At 37.9% G+C, this 13,424-nt stretch overlaps 1 protein-coding gene across 1 annotated transcript in view; it reads right to left on the bottom strand.

The window, feature by feature from the left end:
• Positions 1-13,424, bottom strand: part of LOC139721091 (stromal interaction molecule 2-like) — a 94,838-nt gene that overhangs the window by 59,933 nt on the left and 21,481 nt on the right. Inside the window, exons 4-5 of the mRNA XM_071632421.1 lie at positions 11,356-11,467; positions 6,007-6,122 (exon numbers count right to left, since the gene is read on the bottom strand). Coding sequence (XP_071488522.1) covers positions 6,007-6,122; positions 11,356-11,467 — 228 coding nt within the window. The remainder of the gene's footprint in view (positions 1-6,006; positions 6,123-11,355; positions 11,468-13,424) is intronic.

Genomic DNA, 13,424 nt, shown 5'->3' with positions numbered 1-13,424 from the left:
TAACCTATCATGTTAGAAGGAGCCACAAGTTGTTGTACTGACACCACAAAATACATCTACCTTTTGTTGGGATGCCCTGGATTTTCAAACATTTGTATGTAACTCATCTAAATCTTCAGACTGTGCCTGTCATTACCTGGTAATGAGAATCCCATTTACTATAAGAGGGCAAAATGTTTGATTGTTCAAAGGCATATTGTGGCTGATCTAATGAGGGTATCACGGTATGAGTGACTGTATTTTTCTTTTGGCTAGAAAACTGATTAAGGAAAACCAGTTTAAATGTATTTGCAATTAAATTTCATTTGTGTGTGTGTGTCTGACACATCAAAAGAGTTTGTTGAGATTCAGAACTTATTTATTTTCTGACCTTGAAAAAACAAATGAAGTTATATTGATGATATACATGTGGAATTGTGTCCGAGCCAATTAATGAACTATCCAGGGAAGCAGCCGTCTTTTCTGATGCACTACAAAGAAGGTTGAGGATGTTGTTTTCAAGGAAATAAAACTATTCTTTAGTTAGATCATCATCATTCAATTCACTCTGGTTTTACTGGAAATCAGAAATGTTCGCGTGCATTATGATTTCATGGATTATGGGAGATTCGCGAAACTGAATGGAAGAGTTCATGTCTACACTATATATGCATTAAATGCCAGTACCATTTTTTGAAAATTTCATGCTGCGTAAAACGTTGTCAGCTCCAATTTGCGAAAAATGTCAAGCCACGAAAATATCTAGTTTACAGTATATTGATGAATTTCATGTATTGATCAATAATTGCACAAAGAACACACCACAAAATCAGCCCAGCACACAATGGCAATGTTGTATGAAATGCACAGCAATCGTCGGCAGCATTAGTTGCACGCAAAGCCTTACTGCAAGCATTGCGATACTTGCAGTCAGGCAGGCTATATGGATCTCGTGTACAATGAACAAGGAAGTCTGGACTACTTCTATTTACACATAAGAGGAGAGAAAACATTTCAAGAGAGAAGTATTTTAAAAACACATTACTGCAACAGAGATTCCTGGTCATGAGATATACATTGTAGTTGTTACAAAATATTTGTATGAATGCGCAACCCTTCTCACATGTGAAAATATCCTTCATGCTCACATTTTCTGTTTACATCATCACATTGTACAGTAACATGTCATTGTACATACACAGCATACATTTACACACGGATGAGCTACACCTGTATAGTACACAGTACTGTGAACTTCACTGTCACATGTGAATTTAAATGGTTGCACACATATTCATTGTGTTCATATCAAATGCTGGCCTTTCATAATCATACCCAAGACAACTCTGCAGATTCATGGCAATTTACTTCAAAGAAAGGTAAAAGTCCACTTTCTTCTCTGTTTTTAAACATGTTTCATTCATAGATTAGCTTCTGCTTGAATAGCTAATGCAAAGAGTTCTAACTTTGATGAAAGTCAGAGAGGTTTCCTCGAGGGCAGATTAACTGTTGATGAAATTCCACGATTGCCGATTTTGAAAAAAGCTATTGAGTCTATCACACAAAGCTTGATCATGAAATCGGTAAGAAATCTTTTGGTCTCTCAGATACGACATTTTCTCAGGATCTGATTTGAGGAAGGCTGCACACAAGAAGATACATTTTTCCACTTACTAAACTAAATGTACAGAAGGTGCAGCGCAAGGCGCACGGCCTCGCACGGGGTGCTACGCTACACATGCATAGACCAGCACACAGCCTTGCACGGGGTGATGGAGGAAAGCTGCATCAGAGTGTACGAAGCCTCACAGGTGTGTATGAAAGCGCACAAGGGCGTACGGATCCGCACTGGGGCATAAGAGAGCACACTGAGCCATAGGCACCTGTGCGAGGTAGCACGCACCTGCACGCAGCCACACTAGGAGACCCCATACCATGAACGTGGGGACATTTCATTACTTTATACTTGGTTGACTGTAAGAAAGTATTAGAATGTGATCATGGAACAGCTAACTTTGGTCAAGGAATACAATTCAATACTCAACAATAAACTTCACATTAGACTATGACAGATTTGATTTTTTTTAATATTACTGAAATATGGCCAGAAATACTGGTATGTACATTTTTACCCCAGTCTCATCAACTTTGATAGAATGACTCTCCCAAATGCATTTACTTAAATTATGGCCTTACTTTTAGGCTCTTTTAGTACATATGTAAAAGTTGCACAGTCACTATTACTGTTATTTCAATAAATTGTCAAGCCTTGAGTATAAATAAAAGAACATTATGATCCTGGTAAGAGATGAGCTCCTTTCTATGCACTGATAAAGAAAATAACTTAGCTACTTTTTATGCACTGATATAGAAAAGGATTTACTTTCATTCAGAATTATATGAAGAAGAAGATATCCTCACTGATGTTGCAACTAAACATCTTTTTTTTCTTTTTTTCCTTTTTTTTTACGCCAACAGTCAGTGACCTTTGATCTCTGACCCTGAGGAATTCTGCCCAAGTTTAACCAGCATATTTGCATCACATATAGCGTATGTTGTATCTAGCTAGGCCAGGCATCACAGAATATCTAAGAAATTTTCCTTCCTTAAATTGTGAGGAACGGGATCAGGGACAAACAGAAGGAAAAAATGGACGAACAGACCAACAACCCCAAAGCATAATGCCTCCAGTAACCTTCAGGGCTGTGGCATAAGACAAGTAGAGTAAGATAGAGCATCAGCTATGCTCAAACCAAACAAGCCTTCACAACGAAGTAGGAAATCATGCCTGCTTCACACCCCATTGCTGCTGCTCTGCTGGCTGAAAATAAAAACACTTGTGCCCTTGGCCTGAACTTCTCAGATACTATGTCCATTATGGCTTATCTTTCAAAACTCATTGCTAAGGATATGACATTGATTGTTTATGGGACCAAAACCTGCACATTTTGCGGGATAAGTCACTCGCATACAACTACAAATAATAAAGCTAGATTTTGGGGAATGACTGAACAGTCATGTCATGGCAATAAACCTGGGGGCGTTTCATCAATGAAGTTCGTCGGAGTTTTCACCGACAAATTTGCTATCAGCCAATCAGACCAAGGATTTCATTAGCTTTTAACAGTTGTCAGTGTAAATCCTTGCGTCTGATTGGCTGATAGCAAATTTGTCGGTGAAAACCTCAGACGAACTCGTTGATGAAACGCCCCCCAGGGAAGACACCTGCTACACTAACAGGTTCCACTGCAACTGGTAGCTTTTCATTGTTCAGATGAAATAATAGGCAGAGCAGGTCAGTATTCTATTTTTTAATACCTCCTTTCTCGTCCATACGACTCTAACCGGCATCAGCCTGGTAATGCACAGGAACAAGGAATCAAGTCTTTCGCCAAGTACACTACATGTTAAGTTTCTTAATTTGTGTGGGTATAGAATGACGGTCTGGCACTTGGCCTATCTCCAGGGGGGCATTTCATGAAGCGTTTTGTCAGATATTTTGTCTGACAAAATGTTGAAGCTACTGAAATCCTTGTATCTGATTGGCTGAGAGCAAATTTGTCCGACAAGTTGTCGGACAAAAATGCTTCATGAAATGCCCCCCAGATGTTGTCTCACATTTCACTTCCACTGAGCCACAAGAGCGTTACCCCTCCCAGCACCACTATCTTAACCCTATATCTGTCACATACGCCGTAGCCAGACTGCTCAGACACTTTGCAGTGCACAGACACAAGATTGTTGATGGCCATTTCTGATTATTATTATTGACACTAATGTGTCATGTTATACATCATTTGAAAGCTTATGATCTAAACTTTCATTTTCCATGATAATCTGAGTGAGGGCGCACTTCAATTTTAAGTAGGACGCCCTCTTATGTCACATAATTATCAATGCAGACTTATTTCTACATGTTACCACCTCATTTTTCCACACAACATGAGCTTGCATCACAAAAAGGTCTCATAGATGTTGTAGAGAATTTATTTAGCTTTCAGATGGTATGATTTTTTCATCAATAGCATCAGTACTTTTCATTTTATGAACAAAAGTCTGTGGCAATTACAACGTAGATTTCACACATTTTGTGTAATTTCTGATTTTGTGAGTGATGTTGGCCTGAAAGTAGACAAACCGTAGAAAGCTTGTTTGTATCTTGTCAAGCTGAAAATATAAATTGAATTGTGCTTTTTTTCTTTCAAATTTATATTAATCTTGTGCTATGATAATGCCATAAAGATAAGATAATCTAAGGATAAAAAATTTTATTGAAAATATCGACGTTGGAGTGTCCATGCATTCCAGTTGATCATCATATGCTAGTCTACGGCTTTCTGCACTTTCCTTATTGAAACAGAATTAACTATCACAGCGGTCATTTTCTTTATGATAAACCTGCATTGAACTGAAGTTTCGCATAGTGACGGTTTCATCATGTAATAATAATAAACAGTCAAACATACCCCAACATCAAGACTGTATAGCTTCAGGCCGCCAGCAGGAAGCTACTGTAACCCTATTGCTCCTTACACCTGCCCCGCTGGCCCCGGCTAACTAGAGACCCATTGCACTGCTGTTAGTGCTGAGTAAACAGTTGCAACTGCTGCACCGAATGTGCAGTGTTCATCTATTCTTCAGATCATTTATGAGGCCGATATTACTGAAACTATACCCCTTCACAGAATTTAGAGATGTTGAAATCCCTAATCTGAATGTTTTCACTTCATGTTTTACTATTTTGACTTAGATAAAATAGATGAAAATTGACCCACATGTACGATCTTTTCACCGCTCGCGGCGATCTCTATGATAGTCCCACATATACAGATTCGTGTAAGTTCTCCACACATGGCAAAACTGTACACAATACATTGCAGTCTGAATGCAAATGAACATGGGCGGGGCCACCACAATTTCTTGGACTTTGAGAAAGCTTTCCTGATTGGTTAAAGGTGGGGCAACTTTTTTCACGCTGGAAATCGTTTCCTTACACTGTCAGCCAATCACAAATGAGTTTATAGAGTGGTAGTGTCATAGCCTTTGAAGTAATCTGTCAATCAAAATAGGGCCGATAATATCGGCCGAAGCATTTCTATTGCAGTTTTTGGGCCGATTTAATCGGCCCGTGACAGAGATAGGGTTAACATAGTGTACTATTGAGATTGTGCAAAGACCTCACCCATGGTACTGACTGAGTTAATGCCATACTTAATCCCAGGACCTGATTCCTTTCTGGCACATCACTGATGTTACTATTATGAAGGGCGAAAGAGAAAGAGGAACAATGTAAATATGACATGTATAACATCTTCTGAAGAGCTTGTGACCTCTCCTACCTTTGGGTGGACCAAACAGGACAACATCCATGGCTTTCACTGAAATCTTCTGCCGATGGAGAGGATCGCTTATCCCTAAGATGGTTAGCATGAACTGAGGATTGTTGGCTGCCAACCTGTGATGCAGGAGTGATTTTTTTTTTTCCGATGATGGGGTGGGGGCGACAAGAGGTGCCGGAAGAAGGCAATGGGGAGAGGAAACAGAGGGTGGCGGCAGCAGCATGACAGTCAGGATGTCAAGGCAGGCGGGGGACAGACCATGCAGAATGGATAAGGGGCAACCAAATAATTCAACCAAATGTCATGCAAACAGTGGCAAAACAATAGAAGAAAATCAGCAAAGCACAAGGTGGGGGAAAAATGCACACAAAAAAAAAGATGAGAAAGAAAAAAGACAAAAGTATGACAGAGTGACAGCAAGATGATAACAGAGGAAGTCAGAATTTACATGACCAAAAGGGGTAGATACAACGAAAGGGCAGTCAGGATGACCACAAGGAAGGTTGTTTTTGAGGTGATGGTGAAAGTGGAGAAAATAGAGCATGCAATATAGAAATGAAATTGTGTCAAACAGATATGCAATAGGTTAGCAGGAAAGGTGAGAAAGACAAGAGGAGGAAAAAACAACAACAAAAATAGGTTATCAACTCAAATATCATTCAAGACGTACAAGTTTCCAATAACTTACGTTTGGGAGGACCAAAGAGCACCACATCCATGGCCTTTAGGCTTATTTTCTGTCTGTGTTTGGCATCTGTGATGCCCAGAATGGCTGTCATGAAGTGACCGTTGTTGGTTGCCAACCTGGAGGTGGTTAGTGGGGTGGGCCAGTGATGAGGTCAGAGGTCAAAGGTGAAAGGTGCAAAAGGGTGCAGTCAAAACAAAGACAAAAACAAAATTGCAAGGCACAGGAAAAGATGAAGTTCAGAGATAGAGAAGAATGTTTGAAGTACACATCCAGCACAATCAAAAGTCACAGGGAAAAGTGACAGAAACCACAATAAGTTACAATCATGAAGGTATGGAGGAGAATTAGGAAATGAGAGCCGACAGGACAAAAGAAAGAGAAATCACATTAAAGGGTGATTAGTGAACGCATAAATTAGAGGATTGACAAAGAGTGAAGAGGTGAAGTAATTTGCATTTGAACAGAGTGATGGATACCACATATATCCACCCAACCCATTTAAAAAACAAAAGGCAAAGCAGTGGACAAAAAAAAAAGAAAGTAAAAGTGTACAAGTAAGTTTGACCCAGATTTCAGTTTGAGGAGAAGGGGAAATACATGTAAAAGCATCATCAAGAAAGAGAACCACCCTCAAAAAAAAAAAGTTCAGAAATTTTACCAGCCCATGATATTCAATGTGATTAACATTGAGATATGTGTGTTTTGATTTTGTTGTTGTTGTTGTTGTTGTTAATTGCAAATTATGTAAATTAACAAGGCAAAGGAACCAGGAACAAACAAGAATTTTGGTATTATTTCAATTTTTACAGCAAACCAATATGTTAAAGCAAAGTATTAAAGCGAGAAAGGAGGAAATATACAACACAAGTACATTGCATGTACATAACATGGGTAAAAATAGTAGTTTATGCCAGATATTAACAAGGATTTGTCAACAATGAAAAGTCCATATGAGTGATTTGTTTCACGGTTCAGTGGTCAACAACAGTTATTCATACATCATTTAATTGCGCATGCATGAAGAGATAAAGTTAGTGTTCAGAGAATTGAACGATGAGATGTGATGAATAATACGAATGAAACAAGAACCATGTCAGCAGACAGGAGAGGTAGGTTCCATTTCCATGAGAGGGCACATCATTATATGGTAGGGTTTCATTGTAGAATGTTAGTAAAGTAACATTGGATTAGTTTTTGGGGGATCACGATGGGGATGGACAGAGGAAGAATTGGGAAGAGAGATAGAGAGGGAGATTAGCCATAGCACTCTCTTCAAAACCCACAATACCTTGCATCAAAGTAAATACAGCATGAGGAAGTAGCGCACATTCATATGAATATCATCAATATGATTATGTGTGTCAGCAAGTATTGGTCAATACCAGCAATTTTCATTCATTCATTGCAAAAAGCTCCTAATGCGTATTTGTCCATGGGGTGGGCAAATAAAATCCTGTTTAGACAAGGACAGGGAGTTGCTCGAGAGTTTAAAAAAATCAATTTTGTTATTTTCATTTTTCATGAAGGACTGTCAATTAATAAAATTTTAAAACTGATATTTCATGTCTACCTGTTGAACTACTACAAACTGTAGGGTCTTGTTATTTCATTGTTTTACTTCTTTAAATGTTTTAATTTTGAGGGCCATATGTTCACCTCATTAGCTTCTGACTCAAGTAAATGGCAGACATTTGAAATTTACCAGTTAATATGGGCAGGTAATCTAAAACATGTTTGATTCATCTATCTTTGCCTGGCTCTGATGCCATCATCATTCTTATTCTAATCTCTGATAATAGCAAATATCATGCAGATATTTACTCTTAGAGCTGCAAGGAACCTGGAATATAAGCACTCCAAATCAACTTTTGAAAAGTCAAAATACATACTTTAAATTTGAGAGGAAACTGCATGATTAGTTTTTACCTCTAGCAGAATTTGTCATCTATGATTATCACCAGTCATGAGTTCTTCTATTGCAAATATTTTCTTACACGTAAAATGTAATGATACATACTGGCTGAATGCATAGAGATACCATATAATCAATCTTTTAAATGTTTTACTGTGACAAGAATTATTATTCATGGGATGCCTATATTTGTTCAACACCAAAGAAACAAGGAAAAGTAGAAATTACGCGGTGCGTAACATATGTCCCCGCCGGAAGTAGCATTTTGTAACAAAATGTGCAATATAGGTAAAAAATCAAGGTCAAAGGTCAAAGAAGTCAAAGGTCAAAATTCTGTGTAGAAGTTTTGAAGCCCTCACCTAGTGCCATCACATAAAGCAAATGGAATCGAAATTGGGTTAGAAATGGCGAAGGAGTAGCATTTTGTAGCCAATGTACAATATAGGTCAAAAATCAAGGTCAAAGGTCAAAGAAGACAAAGGTCAAAATTCTGTGTAGAAGTTTTGAAGCCCTCACCTAGTGCTATCACATAAAGCAAACGGAATCGAAATCGGGTTAGAAATGGCGCAGGAGTAGCATTCTGTAGCAAAATGCACAATATAGGTCAAAAATCAAGGTCAAAGGTCAAAGAAGTCAAAGGTCAAAATTCTGTGTAGAAGTTTTGAAGCCCTCAACTAGTGCCATCATATAAAGCAAATGGAATCGAAATCGGGTTAAAAATGGCGAAGGAGTAGCATTTCGTAGCAAAATGTACAATATAGGTCAAAAATCAAGGTCAAAGGTCAAAGAAGTCAAAGGTCAAAATTCTGTGTAGAAGTTTTGAAGCCCTCACCTAGTGCCATCACATAAAGCAAACGGAATCGAAATCGGGTTAGAAATGGCGAAGGAGTAGCATTTTGTAGCAAAATGTACAATATAGGTCAAAAAATCAAGGTCAAAGGTCAAAGAAGTCAAAGGTCAAAATTCTGTGTAGAAGTTTTGAAGCCCTCACCTAGTGCCATCACATAAAGCAAACGGAATCGAAATCGGGTTAGAAATGGCGAAGGAGTAGCATTTTGTAGCAAAATGTACAATATAGGTCAAAGGTCAAGGTCAAAGGTCACGACTGAAATTCTGTGTAGAAGTTTCAAAGCTCCCATGTAGTGCTATCATATAAAGCAAACAGAATCAAAATTGGCTCATAAATGACAGAGAAGTAGCAAATTGAAGATTTTGATCACACACGGACGCACACACGGACACACGGACGGACGGACAGACGGACGGACGGACACACGGACACACACACGTACGGAGCCCGTTTCATAGTCCCCTGCTCGAACTCGTTCGGCGGGGACAATAAAATGCATAACAATTCACTCATCCAGAAGACAGTGAGGGGACTGCGGAAAGGATTCCTCTAGAAAGCATCTTGCTTCATTTCGGAAATTTCCATTTTTTCCTTCCATTCCATAAATCTTGCTTGCTTTAAAAAATAAAATAGGCTTCCATACATATTTGACATTGATTCTTTTCACAATTCACTGCTTGCATCAATATGTAACAAGCTTTTAACTTGCAGAGAAATTCTCATATCTTTGAACTACATCACGACAGAACAAAGAGAAACTGGTTTCCTTGTTAGAAAAAAAAATACTGTTAATGTAATTTACCTTGTCTGAGTGGAAAGATTTTCTTCTAAACTTATTAAAAAAATAATAATAAAAAGTAGGCCATTCACCTAAATGACAGTTCAGCTAGCATAATACAAATATCTTTTTCAAACTGGCAAGCACACATAGTTATTTTGGCCAAGCCCTCAGAGTTAGTTTGGTTTGAAGTTTGATATCTCTTGTATCTGATAAAGTGATTTCTCAGCTGTCAGAAGGGCACTAAGCTTGCAAGTCTGTCTTTAGATGAGCCAACAGTCAGCTGTGGCAAACAACAATAAATGTTTTGGGTAAATATGAACATATGTGAAACTTTGGGATCACCTGACATGTAACGATACCCCAAATTCAATGATTTTGTTTGAAATACCCAGTTACTAACAGTTAGAACCATTCTGCCATTTAGGGGAAAGAACTTGATAGACTTTAGAGAACAAGTCATTGCCAAGTGCACCAAAGCCATAATACAACTAAACAATACCACCTGCAGGTTAGGCAAACCAAGCTATCCCTGTATGCTAAAGGAGCTTTATAGCTACTATAAAGAGCAGTAAGAATACCAACCACACATTAGACTAGTGACAACACAGACTTAACCATCAGGTCACAGAAATTTCACTTTTAGGGTTGGATGCTGTATCTATCTATCATAATTTATATCACTTGGGAATGTATTTGAAGGTAAAGAAAAAAAATCTTCAGTTGAGATTTTCTGTGTGTCATTTTGTTTGTTTCAAATTGCAGAATCGTATTCATCTGTAAATGCGGACATTAATCTTCACTTATTTCACTCTACTTTGGGCTTGCACGAATTCTAAAACCTGCAAAAATATCTGCACAATTTCATCTGCACATTTTGAATGGGTTGACAATTGCACAAATTCAAGAACCTGCAAACATGTTTATGAGCCATTTGGTGTGAAAAATGAATCATGCAAAATAACATACCTACCCTGGCCAGCAACATACACTGGAACCAATGACATCCAGTTTGAGTATTACATGTATTGCTCTTTTTCTTTACATGACAAAAATTTAAAAAAGTAATTCGCATTAGCAATACTGACCAATGTTGGATTTCCATTCATGTAGGCAGTCCTAACTATTCTTATAATATACATTGTATACATCACGTCACAAAAACTTCCATTGAGCAATAGTGATGCTTATTGCTCTTGTCTGTGTGGAAACTTTGCTTCATTTTAATAGTGGGAAGTCTCCTTCAGGATTTACTACAGTGATGACGACTAGATCATCCAATGAAGATGTTTTCTAGTTTTTCCATTTGTCTATATTTCTAGTCATGTCAATGACCATACCATTTGCTACGTATTTTGATATCTCCCCACATAAAAAGCAATTTTCAGACAGCAATCAAATGTACATTGTTGTTGTTGTTGTTTTTTTCTCAGAGCAACATTCCCACTTCTTTACTGTTTTTTTCTGATATGAAAAGACATAAAAATAAAGAAAACAAAAAGATGATTAGTTTTCTTACAAAAGCTCCCAAGTTGGGAATCCCAATTCCTGAGTAATCTGGAGTCTCACTCTCAAAGCGGTTTGCCATAAAAAAAAAAAATGTGAAAAAAGATCACCCCTCCCCCATTAAAAAAAAGAAAGAAAAAAAAAGTGGGGGATGGTAAAAAATGTAGGTATACTGCTAGTACTTATCTCTCTGTATAAATACACATATAATTTTTTTATTAAGATCTGAATACACGCCGTAAGCTTGGATTGTAGCTAGCATATGGCACACCTGGGGTTAGTGTGTCTGTGTATACACTGTACCTTGGAAGTGCGGATCCCTCAATGCCGTTGTTCTGGAACCGCTCAGCATACTGAGGGAGTTCCACTGTCTCCTCCAACCACTTGGATGTCCTGTCCACAGTCCAGTTATACACTGAAATGCAATAGGTATGGATGAACTTAATTACAAAAATACAAAGTTACACATTGATATGGTGGAAAAGTTGTGGCTGAGTGCAACCTTTCAACATTCCCATGTGTGCCTTGACAGTGTCAACCACAAGGATTGAAATAAAATCATCAAAACTTGCTAGAAACCACAAACACTATAAACATGAATAACTAGAAATGTCGCTAAGGCGACTGCTATGCCTCCGCCATAATGCATGATTCTCCTAATAGGTCTATAGTACATGTGGACAATGTATAATTACATTTTCACAATATTGGCAAAATATTGAAATTACATGTTTGTCACAAATGTGTTGAATGTTCACCTTCCTTTACCTAGGTTTAATTAGATGAATAGGAGAGCATGTATTTGGGGATTCAAGGACTTTAACTTGACTTTGACCCATTCATAAGTGTATGCATACTGTAATTTTCAAGGTATGGAGAAAAAGTGTAATTTCTGTATTGAAAAGTACACTTGTTACCATTTTCTTTTGGCCTTTGACCCTAAAATTCATAGGATAATCACTGTCAGGCAGAACATGCATAAATATGTAGTAAGTTTCAAGATAACTTGAGCAACTTCTGAGATATGGAGGAAAAAGTTAGTTCAGCACTTTCCCTTGATCTTTGACCTTTTGACCTTTGAGGCAAATCTCCCCCCCCAAAAAAAAAAAAGAGAAAAAGAAAATTTCCACATAATCTAGGTTATACATGCATACACCAAGTGCAAAGAAAAAAAAAATTGCTGGCATTACATAAATACATGTATGAGGGAAATAGTAAAAAGTTGAAGTGTTGCACTTGACCTTTGACCCCTGACCTTTGACCCTATGAACCCTAGATTCTCTAGATAATAACTGCCAGTCAGTACATGTATATATACTATGTTCCATGAAGATACCTTGAACAATTTCCAAGGTACAGAGAAAAAAGCGAAGTTTTAATATTTTAACTTGACCTTTTGACCTTTGACCTTTGACCTCATGACCCAAAACTTTCACCAGAGAATCTTAATTGGGTAATACATGTATACACTAAGTTTCAAGAAAATATCTTCAGGCATTGCATAGATATGGAGGAAATAGTGAAAATTTATGTATTTGACCGTGACCTTTTGACCTTTGACCTTGACCATGTGCACCCAAAAGTTGATAGGCAAAACTTCATTCCCTAATACACATACATGCCAAGTTTCATTAGGATACCTTAAAAGGTTTTGATAGTTACCCTGTCCACAAAATTTATTACGGACGGACGGAAGGACGGACGGACGGAAGGACGGACGGACGGACGGACGGACGGACAACCCGAAAACATAATGCCTCCGGCACCACTTCGTGGCGGAGGCATAAAAACAACATCAACAAAAACATGGAATGCTGGTTTAATCTTTTTTTTAACCATGAAAAATGAAATGTCAAATATTTGAATTGACAGAATTTTGGTTGAAGTCAATATCCTTTTCAAAGCCTTAACCCGTTGAGGATAGTCTGATTTGGCACAACACGCATTTCCCCATAGACACCTGCCCCTCAATGGGTTAATAATTCCTTTTGAACACTGGTGTTGTTTTATGTCTCTATTTAGAAAGATGCATGGGGCATTCTGCTTGAATTATAATCCATCCCTCTGTTCATCTACTCATCTCAGATATCACTTTCTATGGTTCCCTCATAACAGTTCCAGCTTTTGACATGAAAGCATTACACATGTAATTCATTGTGCTTCAGAATGAAGAAAAATTATGACAGACAAATTATACAAAATGAAATGTTAGGTGTATGATTTCACTGCTTCTGTGGCTGTCAGCTGTAGATACAATTACATGATATAAAACAAGAAATTTTCGGATGCATGAAACTTCGGGAATTTGTGAGAAGCCAAGATTTGAGAAACAAAAATGCACACGAGTTTTTGTCTACACAATGCACTGAATG

Source organism: Diadema antillarum, unplaced genomic scaffold (assembly GCF_040938485.1).
Source record: "Diadema antillarum isolate AM-2024a unplaced genomic scaffold, OU_Dant_1.0 scf00000138, whole genome shotgun sequence".
Lineage (NCBI taxonomy): Eukaryota > Metazoa > Echinodermata > Echinoidea > Diadematoida > Diadematidae > Diadema > Diadema antillarum.
This window is presented reverse-complemented; position numbering and strand designations above follow the sequence as displayed.